Source organism: Arachis duranensis, chromosome 3, assembly GCF_000817695.3.
Source record: "Arachis duranensis cultivar V14167 chromosome 3, aradu.V14167.gnm2.J7QH, whole genome shotgun sequence".
Classification (NCBI taxonomy): Eukaryota; Viridiplantae; Streptophyta; class Magnoliopsida; order Fabales; family Fabaceae; genus Arachis; species Arachis duranensis.
Window position 1 is genome coordinate 28,421,438 of NC_029774.3, and position 20,478 is coordinate 28,441,915.

The following is a 20,478-nucleotide window of genomic DNA, read 5'->3' on the forward strand; positions in this document are numbered from 1 at the left end:
TAACTTTTAATAAAATTTAAATATATCTAAAATAAAATTCTAATAATTATTACTAAATTCACTAAATATATTTTTGTCTCAGTAATATTTATTAACTAAATAAAAGAATACATTTCTAATAATTTTACATATCACATTGTTAATAATATTAACTATCATTTAATTATTATAAACAACACTTAAATGGAAGAAGATGAATTTGAAAAATACAGAAACGAGGAAAGTATGTGGAATTTCTAGTTGTGGGGACGGAGAGTGTATGGCAAAAGGGATGGGTGATATATATATGTAGAGTTAGGGGAAGCTGCATAAGCACGATACGTTGAAGAAAAACATAAATTAAACCGTTCAATTTGTGTACCTTAATTAGACTATTGGATTACTGACCGATCAAATTGAACGGTCCAATTTATTCATTCATATCATTACAACGGCATAAAACATTCTACTCTCCAATAACGTTTCATTATACCATTTTCATTCCCGATTCAAAATTAAAAAAAAAAGTGTTAACTATTTTCCATTTACTTTAATCATCGCATGCTTAGACATGACGATTTCCATGTGCAATTTTTTTTTTTTTTTATTTTCTATTCGCATTCATGAGGAAAGATGTTATTGATTTTTATATTTTTATTGTTAATTATTTATCACGATCATAAATATATGTTACTAATATTTTGATCTTAGCGATAATACCATAACAATACACTTTACATATAAATTGTGGCAATTTATAGAATATTTATTTAAAATTGACAAAGGAGTAAACTAGTAAAATGGTATTTAAAAATTCGTAGTGCTAACAAAACGAATTTTAAAAAATACTAACGATAAATAAGTCACTAAAAGATTTAAAAACACGATAAAAAAACTAAATATTAAATGTAAGAATTATTAATTTTTTAATTTATTTATGAACAATACATATATTACAAAATTAAGCCATTTTATATTAAATGATTTGTATAACAGTAATTTCATTTATTGTTATAAATGCTGAATTAAATAAGTCATTATTACTTTTGATTTGGAATTAAATGAGATTAAAATTAGATATACTATTTTATTTGGAATTTAGAGTTTATTAATGTGTGTCATGTTCAAATATAAATAGTGACTTCAGAGTTTTAGTCATCAACATATATATTAAAGTCGCCTCCGTAACTCTTTTCTCATCAGAAGAGTTACAATTCAGTCCTATCAGGAATAGAAAAAATTTTGGTTGAAGAAGATCAAATAACTAAACTTTTCTGATCATGTTCATAAATTCAGATATGCTTTTACACTCAAGTATTTTTTTTAATAATTTAACATGAATGGTCTTAGAATTAAGAAAACTATAAATTTTTAACAAGTGGTATTAAAATCATCCTTAAATCATTAAAAAATTGTTTAATTCAATTGTTAAGATTGGATCGTTTTGCGATCGTTAACGACAGAATCCAAAATCGGTTACTGTAAATGTATGATTATATATTTTTTTGGCCTATTTGAGATTAGAGATTCAAAACTTCCAAGTAATGTAAAATTCGTGTGTTGGATCATTTTTTTCTCTTTGCTCTCTTTCTTTGTTGTGTCTATTAATATATATATGCCACACCTGATATAGTGGTTAAAAGGTTCCATTGTTTTTTGCTTGGGTCTATTCGAAAAGACTCCATATATACACATGGTTTAGTAGTTATGAGTTTTTTCTTTTGGATTTTTATGGATTCGATCCATTATGCTTGATCACAAAAGGCATAAATTGTATTTTGTACAATGACATATATATCTTGAAGGATTTATTTATTCTTAAGGTTTTAAAATAATAATGGGTAAAGTATTATTTTGGTTCCAACGTTTGGGCCGAATTCTAATTTAGTTCCTAATATTTTATATATTTTATTTTAGTCTTAAAAACTTTTAAATATCTTATTTCAATCTGAAAAAAGTTTTAAGTGGGTTTAATGTTGTTCCATCATTAAATTTGGCACAAATAATTTGCATATTGAAGAGCCAATAGCATTTGATTTCAGTATGTAAGTAAAATCGATTCATAAACGATCACTAATATAAAAGTTTTTTCTTTGATTTTGAAGCGTTGATGATTAATTGTTAGGATTTTGAATTTTGTATAAAAAGAAAATTGAAGAGAAGTGTTACAAGAAGGTTTAGGTTATGTTTTTCTAACACATGGAAGAAGATATGATTTAACTAGTGACGTTATTAACGTCCACGTCACTCATTTTGTTAACTATTATTGTCAAATTTAACGGTATGATCACATTCGACTTGTTTAAAATTTTTTGGGATAGAAATATGATGTTTGAAATGTCAGGGACCAACTTAGGATTTGACGCAAACGTTGAGAACGAAAATAGTACTTTAGTATTTGCGTCTATAATCTGGTTTCCTCCTTCCAACGGTATATATGCATACTTTTGGCCTTTTGTTTTTTGGTGTGCTCTCACATGCTTATATGGATTGAGTTATGTGTTTAGTTCTGATGGATCAATAATTTTTTTGGCACATGATTGTAATTAGTGATGCCTAGGTATCTTTAGTAGTTTTTAGGTTTCTTTTTGAATAGTTTTTTTAGATTTAATTCAAAGTTCTTATATTTTTAGTGAATTTTTTATGAATAATCATATGTTTGGAGTTACTTTAGAATGATTGTGTTTTTAAACTTTGTTTTAAAGTAATCAAGATAAAATTAATAAAGAAACACAAAGCACACTCTCAGGAGAAGGAAGAGAAGCTGGCAGTAGCCTTTAAGGACTCAAGCGCAGCGCCAACAGGAGCAAGCCCAGTGCCTAACACCGGAGCCCAGCTCCAGGACACCAAGCCCGATGCCCAAACCTCTAAGCCCAACACCTTCGTAGACCTAGAAGGGCAAGAAGGACTGGCGCGCAGCTTTCAGAAGCGCCCAGCGCCACCCAATTTCAACACAATGGGCACCCAGCGCCAAGTTTCGGAGCCCGCCTTCAAGTGATTTTTCACTTCCAGTGGCCCAAAATTGCATTCAAGTTAGGCGCCAACTACTCAAGCCTAGTGCCAAGTTCAATATCTTCTCCCAGGAAGTTTCAATTCAACTAAAAAAATTCAAAATTTGAATGATTAGTTAGCATTAATTTCATCTAGAAGATAATATTTGTTTGTTAAGATTTAGTTTTAGACTATATTTGAATTGTTATTTTTATCTATCTTATCCTTCAAAAGATAAGATTAGATTTAGTTTTTGAATTTGAATTCTAGGTTAGAAGTAGAAGATAAATAAGTCAACGTATGGTTCACATAGGGAATCATCAATCATCAAGTCATAACTGGATTCATCCAGCACCTCAATAGTTTTAGATTGTCATGAGTAACTAAACCTCTTTTATTAAGGGTTAGGAGCTCTGTTTACTTTCTATGGATCAGTAATATAAGTGTTTTCTTTATTTTGATTAATGCATTAATACTTTTACAAAATTGAGTCTTGTCCTTCATCTTTAATAGTTAGAAGTATTGGAAAATATTCTAATTCTATCTTGGATTCTGTTATTACTTTGGAAAATTTAATATTAGAATTAGCTTGAAACTCTTTTTCATGATGTTCAACTTGATTAGGAATAATATTTTTAAAGTTGCGTGGCTTTAAATTGAAGTCATACTTAACCTCTTCTTTTAATTAGTTGACCAAAGAATTGGCGATTAATTAAGTTAAGAGAAATTGAGTTGTCACGGAATTGAAATTTAGTTATAAATGATTTGTCGTGAAAGTATTTTGTATGAGTTAAGGTAAGAAAACATAAGCATTACCTTTTCTAAAAGTTAAACATCTCTAAAGCTTTTAACATCTCATTCACTGATTATTTCTCCAAATTCATAAGCATTCTCTCATTCACAAACAAACATTGTATTTCACTGTTCTTTATTACTTCAAGAGTCTACTTCAAGATTCACATCCTCTTGCCAAAGTTTGATCGATCTAATTAGAAGGTTCAACTTGAAGTTTCTTGCCTCAATCTTTTAATCCTCATGGGACCGATATTCACTTACCGTGGTATTACTTAGACCGATTTGGTGCACTTGTCAATATACGAGTGTATCAAGTTTTTCTTGGCTCATCAAGTTTTTGGTGTCGTTGTTAGAGATTAATTGAGATTGACAACATACATCCAGTTAAATCACTAATTTAGATCTTGTTTTATTTTATTTATTTTGTTTAATCTTATTTTCTTTTTCTTTATTTTTCTTCTTTATTCCACATGGTATGTTTGATTTTTTTTTTTATTATATGCATGCAAGGAAAAGAAGATTGCATTCTCTTTGATCCTAAAATAGAGAAGACGCTTACACAATTAAGGAAGAAATCAAGGGGCTAGAAGAGAAGAGGTAGAGAGAATGACAGAGAAGAATAACAATGTGCCAAAGATCCTCAGTGATTACACCACGCCTTCCACTGATAGTTGTGTAAGGAGCATAGTGAGGCCCACGATTTAAGCAAATAACTTTGAATTAAAGCCCTCACTAATTCAATTGGTACAGCGAGACCAATTCAGTAGTAGCCCTCAAAAGGATCCAAATATCCACATAGGTTGTTTTTTGCAGCTATATGACACAATAAAAAGTATTGGAGTTAGTCCCAAAGCCATCCGACTAAGGCTATTTTCATTTTCTTTGAGAGATAGAGCCATGCAATGGCTCCAAGCTCAACCTTTTGGCAACATTATCTTTTGGGAGGATTTAGTTAAATACTTTTCAACCCCAAAAGTTGGCCCAGTTAATGAATGACATCAATTTCTTTTTTCAAAATTAGAGTGAATCACTCTATGAATCTTAGAAAAAGTACAAAGAGATGCTTAGAAAATTTTCACACCATGTCTTCTTTAAATGCTTCAAATCCAAACTTTTTATGATGGAGAATCTCAAGCCTCAAAAATGATGATCGACTCATCGACAGGAGGTTTTCACATAAAAAGACGCTTGAAGAAGTATTGAAATTGATAGAAATAGCAGCAGCCAATAATTTCATCTATTATTCGAAAGGTCTAGTAAAAAGGGTGTCATGGCATTAGACACCATAGATGCAATTCTAGCACAAAATAGAATTAAGTCCCAACAACTCTCCTCACTCACAAAACAACTAGAACATAGGCAAGTTTCAGCCATTAGAACACAAGCCTCATGTGACTTGTGTGGAAGAGCACATCCAAGTCACTTGGATGTGAATGATGACACATCATCTTAAGCGATTTTTTAGGTCTTTTCTTATTCATTTTTTTAGGTTTAATCAAATTTCTTAATATTTTCTAATATAATTCAATGAATAATCAAATGTTTGGAGTTAGGGTAGTATTTTGTGTTTTCAAGAGCTTTGGGCTCAAACACAAACAAGAATCAAGGATTTTTCATAAGAAAAACACAAGTACAACAAAAACGTAGCTTAAAAAATAAAAGCGTACCCTAAAAAAAGTAGAGCTAAGACAACACGCACATCTAGCGGATCCCATCCTCGCTTCTGCACACCTAGCGGACAAACCCCACGCCTGGCGGCCTAACAAAACACTCGGCGGCCCCTTCCCATGCCCGGCGAACTCCCATGCTTTCCTCCTGCACGCCCGGCGTATTTGTGCCCCTGAAAGGTGAATTTTTAACCTTTTGCCTAATTTTCTCTAATACAAACCTGACTTAAAGCTAATTACAACTCTCATGAAGCAACAATTAAGACCCAAGCTTAATGATCTAAATCATTAGAAGTTTTAATCACATTCAAAATATTGAAGACTCTAGAAGATTAGTTATTAATACTTTCTAAAATTATAAGAACTTTGGTTGTTAGGATTTGATTTGAATTATTATTTTGAATTTGATATTGAAGTCAGTAAGTAAGTAGTTATCTTATCTTTCTCTCCAAGAGATAAGATTAGGATAGTTTGAATTTGAATTCTAGAATTTAGGATATAAATAAGTGAACCTTGTTCACAAAGAAGGACATTTGTTTCTTCAGCATAGTTTTCCTTCTCATTTTCTTTACTTTTCCATGGGTAAGTAATCTTTTGTCAAAGAGTTAAAAGCTTTGTTTATATTTTCTATGGATTATTAATCTAACTTTATTTTATTTTAAAGTTTTGCATTGATCTATTTCATAATTGAATTATTCGTTCTTCATTCGGATTAGTGGTATTAGAAGATATGCTAATCTCTTTTGAATTCTTTTATTATAATTGAAAATTTTGATATTTGAATTATAACTTCAAAACTCTTTCACATGACTCTTTGAATACATGACATATAATTCGACCTAAGAACTACTTTTACATCTTATTTGAATCTAAATCAATTTTCGTGCTTAACCTCTTTGATTATTTAATTGATGACTAATTAATTATTGTAAAACTGTGAAACCAAGGAATTGGAAATCACTTACTAAAAATTTGTCGTGAAAGATCATTGCATACTTCAAGATAGGTAAACAAGGTTTGATTTATCTAAGAGTATAAACATCTCCGAAATCCTTGACTCTTACCATCATTGTCCTCTCTCAAATCAACATCCAAGTTCTCTGTCTGTAAGCATTCAAGCATTCAAGTTCTAAAGTTCTTAACAAGACTTAATCTTGCCCTCTTCAATTCAGGTTCTTTTGATCTAATTAGGTATTTAATATTATATTTGCTTGTTCAATCCTTTAATTCTCGTGGGAACGATATCCACTCACTGTGGTATTACTTGAGCGATCCAGTGCACTTGCCGGTACCCATGAGCTTTAATTTTTGCTCATCAAGTTTTTGGTGCCGTTATCGGAGACTAATTGAGATTAACAACATAACGTCTGGTTAAATCCTAATTTAGATCTTGTTTAATTTCTTTTTTTTCCTTTTGTTCACGTTTAGTCTCCTTATTTTTTTCTATTCTACGTTCTTTTTTATTTGTTTTTTTCTCTGTTACATTTATTTTTACATTATTTTCATTCTTTACCTTGTTTAAATTCCTTCTTTTTCCTCTATATACCGCAAGGTGCATTTTATCTTGTTTTTATTGTTGTCTTGCATGCAAAAAGGAAGAAATCTCACACCTCCTCTCTAGTACGATCTTGAAATAGAGTTAACTCTATTTCGATTAAGAAAGAAAGCAAAAGTCACGAGATAAGAAGAAGAGAGAATGGAAGACGAGCAAAATAATGCAAAGAGGACCTTTGGAGATTATAACACACCCACCTCTAAAAGCTGTGGAGACAACATAGTGAGGCCCACAGTTTAAGCAAATAATTTTGAACCAAAGCCTTCACTCATCTAATTAGTACAGAGAGACCAATTCCCTCAAGAGGATCCGAACATCGACATAGCAAATTTCTTACAGTTATGTGACACTGTGAAAAGTAATGGAGTTAGCCCAAAAGCTATTCGTCTGAGACTATTTCCTTTCTCTCTGAGGGACGAAGCCACACAATGGCTCCAATCACAACCCTTGGGCAACATCACTTCATGGGAGGATCTAGTTAGCAAATTCCTAACTAAATACTTTTTATCCCAAAAGCTGGCCCAGTTAAAGAATAACAGCAGTTCAATCTTCCAAAAGGAGGGTGAGTTGCTTTATGAAGTTTGGGAAAAATACAAGGAGATGCTTAGAAGATGCCCACATCATGCCTTCTCCGAATGGTTTCAAATCCAAATTTTTTATGATAGTGTTTCTCAAGCCTCAATGACGATGATTGACTCATCGGCTGGAGATTCTCTGCGTAGAAAAATGCCTGAAGAAGTATTGACGAACGAATTTTTTATCGGTAAAGAAATTCACAAATATAATCGCGTTGTAAGTATAGTTCCTAAACCAACAGAGAATCCTTTCGTACAAAAGTTTTGTTTGTCACTTAAGCAAACCCAGTAAAAATAAATAACCGAAGTATTCAAACATTAGATCGTCTTCTCAAGGAATTGCAGGGAAGTATGATTTATTATTGGTTATGGAAAAAGATATATTTTATTTTGGGTTTTTGAAATAAAGAACAAGTAATTTAGATGACAAGAAAAATAAATTAATAATTAAGAAAATCTTGGCAAGGTATGAAAATTAGAAGTCATATCCTAGTTATCCTTATCAATTGTGATGAGAATTGCTCGTTGCTCCCGTCAACCTCTAACTATGAAGGTAAGTCAAGTGGATAAATCAATATGAATCCTCAAGTCCTAGTCAATTCCCAAAGAAAGACTAGAGTTAGTGAAATTCAAGCATAAATCAAATTGGCAACATCAAGTAATCAACTAAAGTAATAGAATAAATAAAAGTAGAAGAAAACATAAAGTAAAGTAAAGGAATATTAAACCTGGAATTGAAAAGATGAAGAAATCTTAATCCTAAATCATAATCCTAATCTTAAATCCTAAGAGAGAGGAGAGAGCCTCTCTCTCTAAAAGCTACATCTAAAAACCTAAAATTGTGAATTCTCAGCTTCTATCATGAATGGATGCATTCCCCCACTTTATAGCCTCTAATCTGTATTTTCTAGGCCAAAAACTAGGTCAAAATAGCCTAGAAATCGCCCCCAGCAATTTCTGGTTTGTACAGGTCACTGCAAAGTCACGCAGAAGCGTCGTCCACGCGTTAGCGTGAATTAGGTTTTTGCCAGGTCATGCGTCCGCATGATCCACGCGTTCGCGTCGCCTGGCTTTAGGACAGCTATGGCAAATTATATATTGTTACGAAGCCCCGGACATTAGCTTTCCAACACAACTAAAACCGCATCATTTGGATCTCTATAGCTCAAGTTATGGTCGATTTAGTACCAGGAGGTCAGGCTGGACAGCTTTAGCAATTTCTTCAGTTTCTTGTATTTCTTCCACTTTTGCATGCTTCCTTTCCATCCTCTAAGTTATTCTTGCCCTATAAATCCTAAAATCACTTAACACACATATCAAGGAATCGAATGGTGATAAGAGAGGATTAAACATAGCAAATTTAAAGCCCAAAGAAGTATGTTTTCAATCATAGCACAAAATCCGGAAGGAAAAAGTAAAACCATGCAAATAGTATGAATAAGTGGGTAAAAAGTTGATAAAAATCACTCAATTGAGTACAAGATAAATCATAAAATAATGGTTTATCAAGTATTGAAATTGATAGAAATGGTAACAGCCAACAATTTTATGTACTCATCTGAAAAGGCTACACAAGAGGGTATGATGGCACCAGATACCATAGACGTCCTTCTAGCACAAAATAAAGCAATGTCCAGGAGAATAAATTCATTCACAAATAATTCGAGCAAAATCAAGTGGCAGCCATCAGAAGTCAAATTTCATGTGATATGTGTGGTGGAGAACATCCAAGTAAAAAGTGTGATGCATACAATGAACAAGTAAACTTTATAGGACATTCTTCAAGGACAAAAACGGTCCATTTTCAAAAATTTGAAACCACTCCAATTTTGGTTGGAATAACCAAGGACACAAATTTCAAGAATCTATATCAACAAGCCAATCATCAAAAATTCCCTCTTGAACTCATAGTTGAAAAACTCTCTCTGGTTAACTCATTCATGCAACAAACTAAAACTTTTATACAAGATGCAAATGCAAATTTCAAAAATCAATAAGCTTTTATAAGAAACCTAAAGGTGCAAGTAGGACAGATGGCCAAGCAATTAGCGAAAAGGCCCACCAATTTCTTTCGTAGTAACACCATACCAAATCTTAAGAAAGAATGTAAGGCCATCTCGTTAATAAGTGGAATACAAATACTGATTAATAAAAAGCTCTCCAAAGAAAACAAGAAGACAATCGAAGACCCTCCAAAAGAATAAAGAAAGGAGAACTTAGAAGAAGCTCCTATACCAACAGAATTCATGTCACATATAATTGGACAACTACTACACTTGAAATTGAAGAACAAAAGAGGAAAGATTCTTTCCTCAATGCCAATGGCTAGAGCAGTAAAAGTGCAACAGCTAACTTGATCAAAAGAAAAAGATTTTTTACATTGAAGATGAGATTTCAAGCTCTATATATAATAATTCCTTTAAGAAAGAAGGCAACCAATTCGTGCATAATTCAGATTATACACACTGTCTTTGTTTTTTTTTTTGAGTGTGTTCATATTTCTCTATTGTCTATAATTAAACTTATATTGAGAAATACAAAAGACAACAAGAGTTGTCACACAAAAATTATTTTAATCCTTTGATTTTCTTTAACTAGGTTGGATTAGCACCTAGAAGTTATTAAGTTTGGGATAACTTAAGTGTGTTATAAGAATGTGAATCTCTTGAAATTAATGATTGTAATCTATCTTGATTATAGCGAAAATTCTACCTTTATTACGATAGAGACTGAATGTAGGCCACATTACACTTCGTGACTAAACTAGGATATATCGTGATGTTACTCTTCTCTATCCCTATTCTCTACAACTTTCATTTCTGCACTGTTTTGCTATTACAAACTGAGACAAAAACTAAAATAATCTCTTAATTTATTAGTTCCGCTGCATAATCTATAAAACTGATTATTACTTGTGTTTTCTTGGTTCAACTCTCCTTCTCAAGTCACTTGTAAACCTTCAAAAGTTTCATGAGCAATTCACAACAAAGACTATGAAGCCCAAGCACCCCATCAATATGGTGGTTCAATGATGCCTGCTTGGAAATTGCCAGGTTGACAGCCTTCGTAGCTAGTCTCTGCTTGAGCAACGACCTGATGAACAAAGATTTCCAGAAACATCAAACCATCATGCTTCATGCCTGTTTGGAGCATGCAAGATATCGAAAACATTTGTGCTGAGTACATCAACGATGAGCAGGTGAAGCAAGTGATTGTGGAGAGAAACATAGGGAGCCAAAACCCTAATCTACCAAGCAGGGAACCACCATTCAAATGGCGACCTCCGACTAAAACTCCTCGAATAGGCAAGTTCTAGAGTTATAGCCCCTAATCACACTCATATCCAAGGATAAAGGGACCATCCTAAGGCTAGGCAACTTAAAGACAGAATCTAAGAAATAAGAACCTATTTTGAGATCACCGCAAAAGCTATGGTCGTCACACAAAGGACTGCTTCGAAGCCATATGAGATGGAAAGCTTCCCGAGTTCTTGAGGCATATTCAGGAACCAAGAAAATTAGAGAGAGATAAGACTCCGAACCAAAAGGGGCGCAACCTTAGAGGCCTCAAGATGACCCGAGAAGAGATAGAAACCGACCCATGCTCGTAGTCAATGTAGAAAGATCGCAAGATTTTGGACAATAGCCACACTGCAACAGCGAAAACACAAGGTGATGTCCCAAATAAGCTTAAAAGAAGGATATTGCTTGACACATGGACCGAATTAAACATCCTGTTCAAAAAATGGCTTCGATGCCTTAGGGCTCAAAGACGACCACCTGAAAACCCACATACCAAAAGTCGACTATACTCTTTTGACTTGAGCGTTTGAACCCCTTTGTATGTATCACCATTCCGATCTCGAGGTTCTTTCAAGATTCTCTCCAAGCAAATCAGGAAAACACTTGATCCAAATAGCACCATTTTCCCTCCGGACTCATTCTCTAAAGTAACGGTATTGCAAGCCTCCATATCGTGTTCATGCCTTGTTGGGATGAGCATCCTATGAAATTCCAGAGAAATCTAATCATTTTATTTGATGTAATTTGAGTAATTATTAAGTTTAGCCCCGGGGAAAGAAAAGAAAAGAAAGTAATAATGAATGATATAGTATGGTGATGTGAACCATTACCATCCCATTCCTCAATGTCATTTGCTTCATGATCATGTTTAGTAGCTCTTTTGTTTAATAATAATACCAGCAATAACACGAGAAATTCAAAGTCAAAACTTTGAGGTAGTAACAATGACAGTTTTTGAGGTAGTAACAATAATAACTGTACCTTAATATAGACGTGACTTTCATCAAGAAATCAAGTGAGTCATGAGCAATGAACAAAAGATATCTTAAGCAACGCTAGCAATATAGCATACTTGTTATGCCTGAATTTCTAGATACATTTTAGATAAGTTACCACTTCACCAATGTCATAGAAAAACCTGTTAAAAGTGTTCCATATATGATTTCGTAGAAAATGGCCGTAATCACTCTAGGAATTGTAACCATACTGTTTTATTGAATTTGATTTCAATAGACAAAAGAATTCATAACAAGACTAATATTAACAAATGTAAAAGAATCATAATTTCTAATTTAATAAGCTTTTCCCTTGCTCGTTAATCTACATTTCCCCATCACATGCATTCGTTGATTTCCAAATTCCATTCCATATGTACCTTTTCCTGTTTTCTTCCTTTCTATTTTTTTTTCTTTTTCTCATTTTTTTTCCCATCGTGTTTTTCTCAGACGACTGATTGGAAATACAACACATCTCCTCAACCAATAACACCAAAAAGAACAGCGAAAGAAATGGAACTCAGCCTAATATTCTCTCACCCAATATCACTCTGTACAACTTTTCACTCAATAATGAGACAGTGAAGTCTCCCCCACTTCAACTCACACGTTTTATACGCCCAGTGGCAATCCAAAGTTTTGGAAAGTTCGAATTTCCCCTCGAAGGCCGGCAGTTACGATGACCATGCCCCAGGCTGACATGTTTTGACTCACTGCGTTACTAGATAAATCAACACTGATTTGGGAGCTTCGATTCCTCGTTGCAGCAAGTTGTTTTTCATCTGGCCATGTTGCTGAAATTCTGTCGAAAAAATAACTGTCTGTTGCACCTGCAATAGTTCCATGAAGTGGACTATTGTTGCAACCTGACGCAGATTGTGAGCCCTCAGTACCAATATCTTCCTCTACAGGGGTAGGGGGATGGTTGGCCGATGAGACCTCATCCACATTATCATCGAACTCAGGCTGTTCCTTAGAAAAGGTATCATGCATCTCCCATGCATAATCCATACCAGGCCACGGGATAGCCACTGATACATCTTTACAGTGAAAATGCTCATATGAGCTTGTAACGGTGACAGCTTTACTTCTGTTAGGTCTGCAATCAGCTTCATTTCTCCATATGTATATATGGGAATCCTCACTTGCAGCGACAATATACTTACCATTTGCTGTGAGGGAGGCTGAAATTTGGCTAGTCGAATTCCGAAACCCTGCATAAAAGCCATATCATTTTAGTCCGGAATGGGGAACAGAATGTAATTAGATACTGGGGCCCAATTAGCATTCCATCAAGGAATCAGAACTAGGAATAAGCACAACTTTTGGTACATACTGTTCAAATAAAGTTAGATGTCTTCTTCTGGTGCAATGACTATCCAAAGAGAAACCCTACTAAAAAGAATTTCCCCTCCAATATCACATTTAAGCAGAAGCCAGTAGCAGAAAGTACATCAATATTTTTTTCCATAATGAGTTTTTACATTATTTTTGTTAAAAGTCGTTTCAGATTATCCATTGCCACTGTGACCTTAGAGGAGGAGGAAGGGGGCGGGGGGTTGTTAGAAAAAGCTATCGATGAAAAATTATGAGCAACTAATGTAGACATCATAGCAAATGCAGTTCTGACTGCAAAGAAAAATTTTAAACAACATCAAATCAAAGCTAAATAAATGTGCACAATCAACAAAATATGTCTTGCAGGCCAAAACACAAGGAAGTTTTGGTTCAACCGCAAACATAATAGTGTATTTACTTGTCATCTATGTTAAAGAATATTCACTTGATATATATGACTAATTTCACATACCTTTAAACTTATGAACCAGATCAACGCCATCAACAACCCGAATTCGAGAATCTGAAGATGTAATGAGTACTTCAGATGAACTTCCTGGGGCAAACTGTTCACAAAAAATCATTAGGAACTCGAACATAAGCCTTGTACCTTAGTTATAATAAATGGGTAAAGTATATTTTAGTCCCTTAATGTTTGGGCCAGATCTTATTTTCATCCCTAAGGTTTTTTTCGTACTATTTACATTGCTAACATTTTATTTCAATATCAGCACACTACCACATCTCCAATATCATCATCATCAATCTTCGTCATTGTCATTATCAACACCACCATACAACAACAATCGTCATCATCTCCAATTACAACAACATCATTTTCACCCCCATTACCAACAGCACCACACCACTACTAACAAATAGAATAAGAACAACAAAACATCAGGAGGAGGGAAAGATTAAAGGGAGGGGGGAAAAAGACAAAAAAGGCGGAAGATAAATAGTGGCTGTCAGGGTGGTGGCAGTGGTGGTGTGATTTAGTTGTGTTGGTCGAGGTGGTGGTCGTTGGAGAGAAAGGTAAAGAAAAAGAAGGGAGGTAGGAGGAAGTACTGGTGGAAAGCGAGGAGGATGAAGAGCAGTGGTGGCAATGGTGCTTTGCAATGGTGGTGGTGGAGATTGAAAAGAGAACAAAAAGGAGGAGGAGGAGGAAGTAGTGGTGGCAGTGGTGTCCCAGAGGCGATGGTGGTGGCCATTGCGGTCTTGGTAGTGGTGATTTGGTGCAAGTGGAGAGAAAGAGGGGGGAAGGGAAAGAAATCATAAAGGAGGAGAAGAAAGTCAGAGGGGGAAAATCGAAATAAAAAATTGAATTTTGACCAAAGGATAAAAGTAGGACGAAAATCAAACGTTTGAGATGTAAATAGAATAAACAATATGTTAGGAACAAAAATAGGTTCTGACCCAAACATTGTTACTTTTAATAAATTCACAAGAATAGTAAGCCCTCAAGTTACCATGATTTTTCCCTTTTAAATTTAAAGAACAAAGTAGTTAAATCATCAAATTACCTGGAAGCCAGTAATTTTCCTCGATCTCTTTCTCCTGTTCTGCAGATTGATCTGACTTTTCTGTTGCAGCTTATTTTCTTAACAGAATGAGACAAAATATAGATGATGTCACTGGCCATGATTCATCAGAATAGAATATGGTTTATATAAATAGTAAAACAATCAGTATCAATGAAAATACCAGATGTATTATATAAATGGCAGCTACCCTTGATTGAACCAACAAGTGCACCCTGCAGACACCAGAAAGATTTAGCGAGTTGCAAGTTAAAAAATAAGATAATTTAAATTTGAAACAACGAGATTCACTTTAATGCAGACGAACCTGACCATCAGGTGTATAAGATGCAGCAGTGACCATTTCATGCAGATCAGTCCAATCCACGACTTGCCGATCAGGAATGCTCCATATGCGAACCTTAGCATCCAAAGATCCGCTAATGAAGTATCTATCATCAACAGGATTGAACTGGATGCAAGTCACTGTGCCAAACAGAAAACAGAAAACAGAAAACAGATTGAAGCAATGGGTATAATAACAGAATCAAACCAACAAAAAAGTATATGAGGGGAATGGAAGTGACAGAATTGCTTTGATTGCTAATTTAAGTATGCATCCAGCGGACAGAAAGAACCCTTAATTAAAGCAATGACTAACAAACAATAAAACTATGCCTATATGCATTCATGGAGAGACCAACTGATCGCACAAATGCTGACTAAGGTTATCCTACTGGGGAGTGGGTTTATTAAGTGTCTTTATACCAAAACCTACAAAAGTTTTAAAAAGAAAAAAATCAAAGTGATTTGTCATTTGAGGGAATCCATGAAGAATTAGGGCATGTTTGGTTAGTGTTTTCGTTCACTGTTTTTATGTCAAGTGTTTTCTATTTCTAGGATTTTTTGAAGAAAAAAGAAAAAACAGATATTTTATTGTTTTCAATACCTCTTCTTTCAAATCCAGAAAATAAAAACAATGAATGAAAATGAATACCAAACAGGCCCTTAATTTTTTCAACTTTAATCTTACATTTCTTATGTCAGTTAAAATATAGTAATTACTCCCTATGTTCTAGCATCCACTTGGACAAAGTGGTACATTAAAAAAACAATATATCTAGATATAATTTGTGTCTAGATACAATGTTTATTGAATATACCACTTTGTCCAAGTGGATGGTTATTTTAGAAGGAAGGTGGACAAAGGGTCATGTCAATATAAACTAATGTTTTCTAGGGTAAATTACACTCACCTCCTGAGGTTTTCAAAACTAACACATCACCCCTCTATTTGACTGACCACATACACACCACCCCCGCATTACACCAACTTCACGTCTAGAAAAACTTAAACCCTTTGGTATTAATGTAACTAACAATTCCTAGTACATATGGCTATTACCTGCATATTAATACTTTATTTTATTTTGCTTTCTTCAATTGAAATGATACAAGTACCCTTCATAATAACATTGGAATAGAGTTTTGTGATTGCTTTTTTCTAGCTTTACAAGCTCTCTATGCATAGAGAGATTGTGGGGTTAAACCTTTTACAATCTAATTTTTACCGCATCTCAGTATAATGTAAAACAGAGGGAAGGTGAGTATATATTGGTCAAATAGGGAGGTGGTGTGTGTAATTTTCATAAAGCTAGGGATATGAGTGTAACTTACCCTATTTACTATACTTGAGCCAATTTAATGATTTCTATTCCTTGTGCTAAAACCTTAAGAGACACTTAATATTGGAAAGGGATGTTGTATTTGATAAAGGAAAGGGCAGCAAAAGCATCGTATATAAAAGAATATTTTATGCAAGTGCTAACATTATTGTGGTGATAAAAGTGGTTTTCTAAGAAACCTACTTGATACAAAGAAAAGCAAATAGAATGCTGCAAGATATAATAGCTGCTTGTACTCACCATAGTCACTGTGTGAAAAAATCTTCAAACACGACTTGCTAGACAACTGCCATAGCCGCACTGTTTTATCCATCGAAGACGAGAGCAAGTGCTGAGAAAACAGAAAATATATTTAAGATGGTTGCATGCAGACATAATTTAGATTCTAAAACACATGGCACATCATAATCACAAGTAATCAAGAATGTTTAAGATATGTAACAGAAGACAACCCCTCATATTTAAGCTTTCAAGGACATCTTCTGAGCATGCAACAGCACTTGACACTAAAACCAATGCTTTTACCACATCACTTTAACAGATGTTATTACAAGTCCCAAATTTCTCAAAAATAAAGTGTCTAGATAGTTTATAATTGCGAGGCATCCCTCACCACATAAGCTAGTTTTAGGGGTTGAGTTAGGGCTACTCAATCTCAATTCTATAGTATTAGAGCCTATCCAATCCAATACTGTTGGGCTACCCACCCACAAATGTTCACACTCCAAACAATCATTTCTAGGCGTGAAGGGATATATTATAAGTCCCACATCTCTCAAGGTTAAAGTCACTAGAAAGTTTATATGTGTGAAACATCCCTCACTCAATAAGCTAGCTTTTGAGGTTGAGTTAGGCCTATTCAATCTCAATTCTAATGGATGTTCATACCAATACCCACTAGTGACTAAGTGAGTGGTGTTAATGTACATAAGGAGTGTAAGCAAGTTACGGAGAAAGAGGTAAACAATGCAATGTGTTACACAACTTAGAAACGGAAAGAATTAATCTAAAAATCGAAATAAAATCAAGATATCATATTTTGGTAGTAGAATTATAACAACTGAGATATTGGATAAAAAAAAAGAAAAACGAATCTGATTATAAGTTGTAAAGCAATAATTGTGATGTATAATACTAATAAGAGTGGAATACAAGATGATCAGTTTAAAAAGATTGCTTTATTTTAGATAAACAACTGTCGGAATAAATCCGGGTGAATATTGTGCAGGAATTTTAAGGCAAAATATGGAATTTAATATTACTGTTGAGGTGAAGATTTTCTAAAATCTCTCAAAATTTCCTTGCCCCTCACTTATAGACCATGATTCAAGGCTTGGTCGCACAATTTGTTCTTTGTTCAAGCCCATGGAAGCTCCTCAAGATGAAAAAGGGTGTGAACTATGAACAGTGTTCTGGATGAAAGGTACCCATGGAAGCTCCTTGACTGATTTGTTCTTTGTTCAAGCCCATGGTACCCATGCATTGATTGAACTACACTGGTACTGCAGGAAAAAATCCGTAATCTCCTGCCTTGGCACTGCCGATACCAAATACCAACCAATGTTTAGTCCCTTCTTGAGTGTTTCAATTGCTGTTCCACAGCATGAATGTAATTTAAATATGATATTTTACAAAATTGTCATTTTGAACACTGATTTAAAATTTTGGATATTTGGAAAATACATCATCTAGGCACATTCAAAATTTAAGTTTTGATCTTTCGATAAATCCTAACAATAAATATCATTTTGGTACATGTAAACAATTCCTTATAAATATAATTTCAAATAAATTAAAAAAAATAAGGAATGAAACGAAATATAATTCTCCAATGAAAAAATAATCAATCGAATAAAAGAGAACTTAAGCTTACTGTCATATCGGTTTTGAATCAGTTTTGAAAAATAAAAGTGGAATTTTCATAGATACAATGAATCTTAAACCTGGCCTAACGTACATGGTTATCTGGGTTTTCGAAGTTTAACAAATACTCTGTAAGTTTTACATACGTAACAGTGATAAGTTGACCTAATGTCAAGCTTATGACAAGCTAAATCCAAACCTTGCACAACGACTCCAATTGCTTATTATAAAATCATCATCCACCCATCTAAATAGAAGAAACCACAAGGCATCATCATGCATTTCATAACAAGTCATCCCTCTCACTTGTTCACCAGCTAATGACTTTCAAGGTAAATCTAGAATAATAATGAAACTCTAGGAAATAAGTCCTTGTAGTCCGATTAAATTTTTTTATATAAAGAAAATAAAAAAAAAATTGGTTTCTCAGGGAGCATAATTTGGATAAAAACATATAAAGAAATCTTCTCAGGGACAAAATTTTCTAGTTCCTACAATGTGTATTAGTGGCACCCAAATTGTGGGGTCAACAATATATAACGGACTGCATTGGACTCCACCAGAAACCCAAAGTACAGTATGACTATTTACACCAATTTCTTTTTCAGCAAATTCTCTCGAACTATGTCACAAGTCCAACTATGCTCCTTTTTAAGCAGATCATATTCCACTTGATCAACTTACCCGTCTAGAGCATCTATTATTTTTTTGTCTCGTCAAAACCAATTAACCATATGCAATTCAGTGTCATCTTCTAATCAGATGGCAAAGTTCTTCTATTTCAATCAATCATAACGTAGAAAACTGAGACTGTTTACCATAAGTAAATTCAGTTAACGGGACAACACTGATAAATCAAAAACAATTTTAATGAATGGGTATGAATCTATAAATTCAAGCCTAAGGTCAAACAAAGGGAATAACAGGGTGACTTAAAAACTTTACAAGGATATTCAAACACTGAACACACAACTGGTAATGCAGAACACACCTATCTTCAAAATAGTAGCTAACCTGAGACCTGGACCAGGAGAGGTCAAGTACATCGTCGAGATGGCCTTCGAAAGAGCAAATGGGTTTCTCCGTGAGCGCAAAAACAGTTTCCGGCACAACTAACTGGTCCAAACTTAATGACTTCCTGCTAACAGATGGCCTCCCCCTTCTCCTCTTCTCAAGGCTACTCTCCTTGCTAGGGGACAGCGTAGCCCGCTCCGGCGACCCATTCATGACAAACAACATATTCACATTGGCGTCTTCAGGCTTCTCCATCAGCAGCAGCTCCCCTTTCCTCTCAGTTTCTACAACCTGCCAAACATGAATCACACAATCCTCGCCCGCACTTGCAAGATACCTCCCATCCAAACTAAACCTTATGCTCCAAATTGATCCCTCATGAGCCTGTATCTCCTGGCTCTTGTAAAGCCCTGTCAGCTCCTTACATGATTTCCCATATTGCCTCACTCTCACTCTCTCAGGACAAAGAAATGAACTGCCATCCTGGCTATCATCTGTCGCGGAGCTGGACCTCCGGCCACCTTTCTCGGACGATGTATCCCTCTCATCACCACTCCTGCTCCACCTCTCCTTATGCCCCGCTGCAGCTACCGAACTCGCCACACTCTTTATACTCTTAAACCAACTCCCCCTTCTCTTCACCTTACTCTCACCACCACTATCACCACCACCACCACTGCGGCTACAATCATTTGAATTCAAATCAACCGCATCTCCATCTCCATCTCCATCTTCATCTCCATCTCCATTACCATCTTCGACATTTTGCCGCCGCATTAGTTCCTGAACAATTGGGGAATGCCCAACAGTCATCTCAAATTCCTCCATAGTCAAATGCCTTCCAGTTCCAACTTCCCTAAGCTTCTTCCACGTGCCATCTTTCCTCACCTCCTTCACCACAAACTCCTTCCCGTTATCAAGATCCCTTATAGTGCACGCTTCCTCTTCCACACTCTCAATCTCTCTCCGAGTTTCATCGCTCTTGCCCCGAGAATCGATGACCGTTGAGACATTGCCATTAGCGCTGCAATTACCGTTATTTACAACCGAACCGGCGTCGCCAGAGCGGCAAACCGATCGAATTGCAGGCTGCTGAGCTGGCACCTGTAAATCACACCGATCCGCGGCGCTCTCGGATTTGGATCGGAGAATGGCGGCGGCAGCAGAGGCTGCGGAGGTTGTGTCGGCGGCGGCGCGGT

At 34.9% G+C, this 20,478-nt stretch overlaps 1 protein-coding gene across 1 annotated transcript in view; it reads right to left on the reverse strand.

The window, feature by feature from the left end:
- Positions 1-12,049: 12,049 nt before the first annotated feature.
- LOC107478377 (uncharacterized) overlaps positions 12,050-20,478 on the reverse strand; it is a gene marked incomplete in the record, with an annotated part of 9,063 nt that continues 634 nt past the window's right edge. Inside the window, 7 exon segments of the mRNA XM_021138033.2 lie at positions 12,050-13,073; positions 13,670-13,763; positions 14,721-14,797; positions 14,902-14,953; positions 15,046-15,203; positions 16,643-16,733; positions 19,280-20,475. Coding sequence (XP_020993692.1) covers positions 12,472-13,073; positions 13,670-13,763; positions 14,721-14,797; positions 14,902-14,953; positions 15,046-15,203; positions 16,643-16,733; positions 19,280-20,475 — 2,270 coding nt within the window.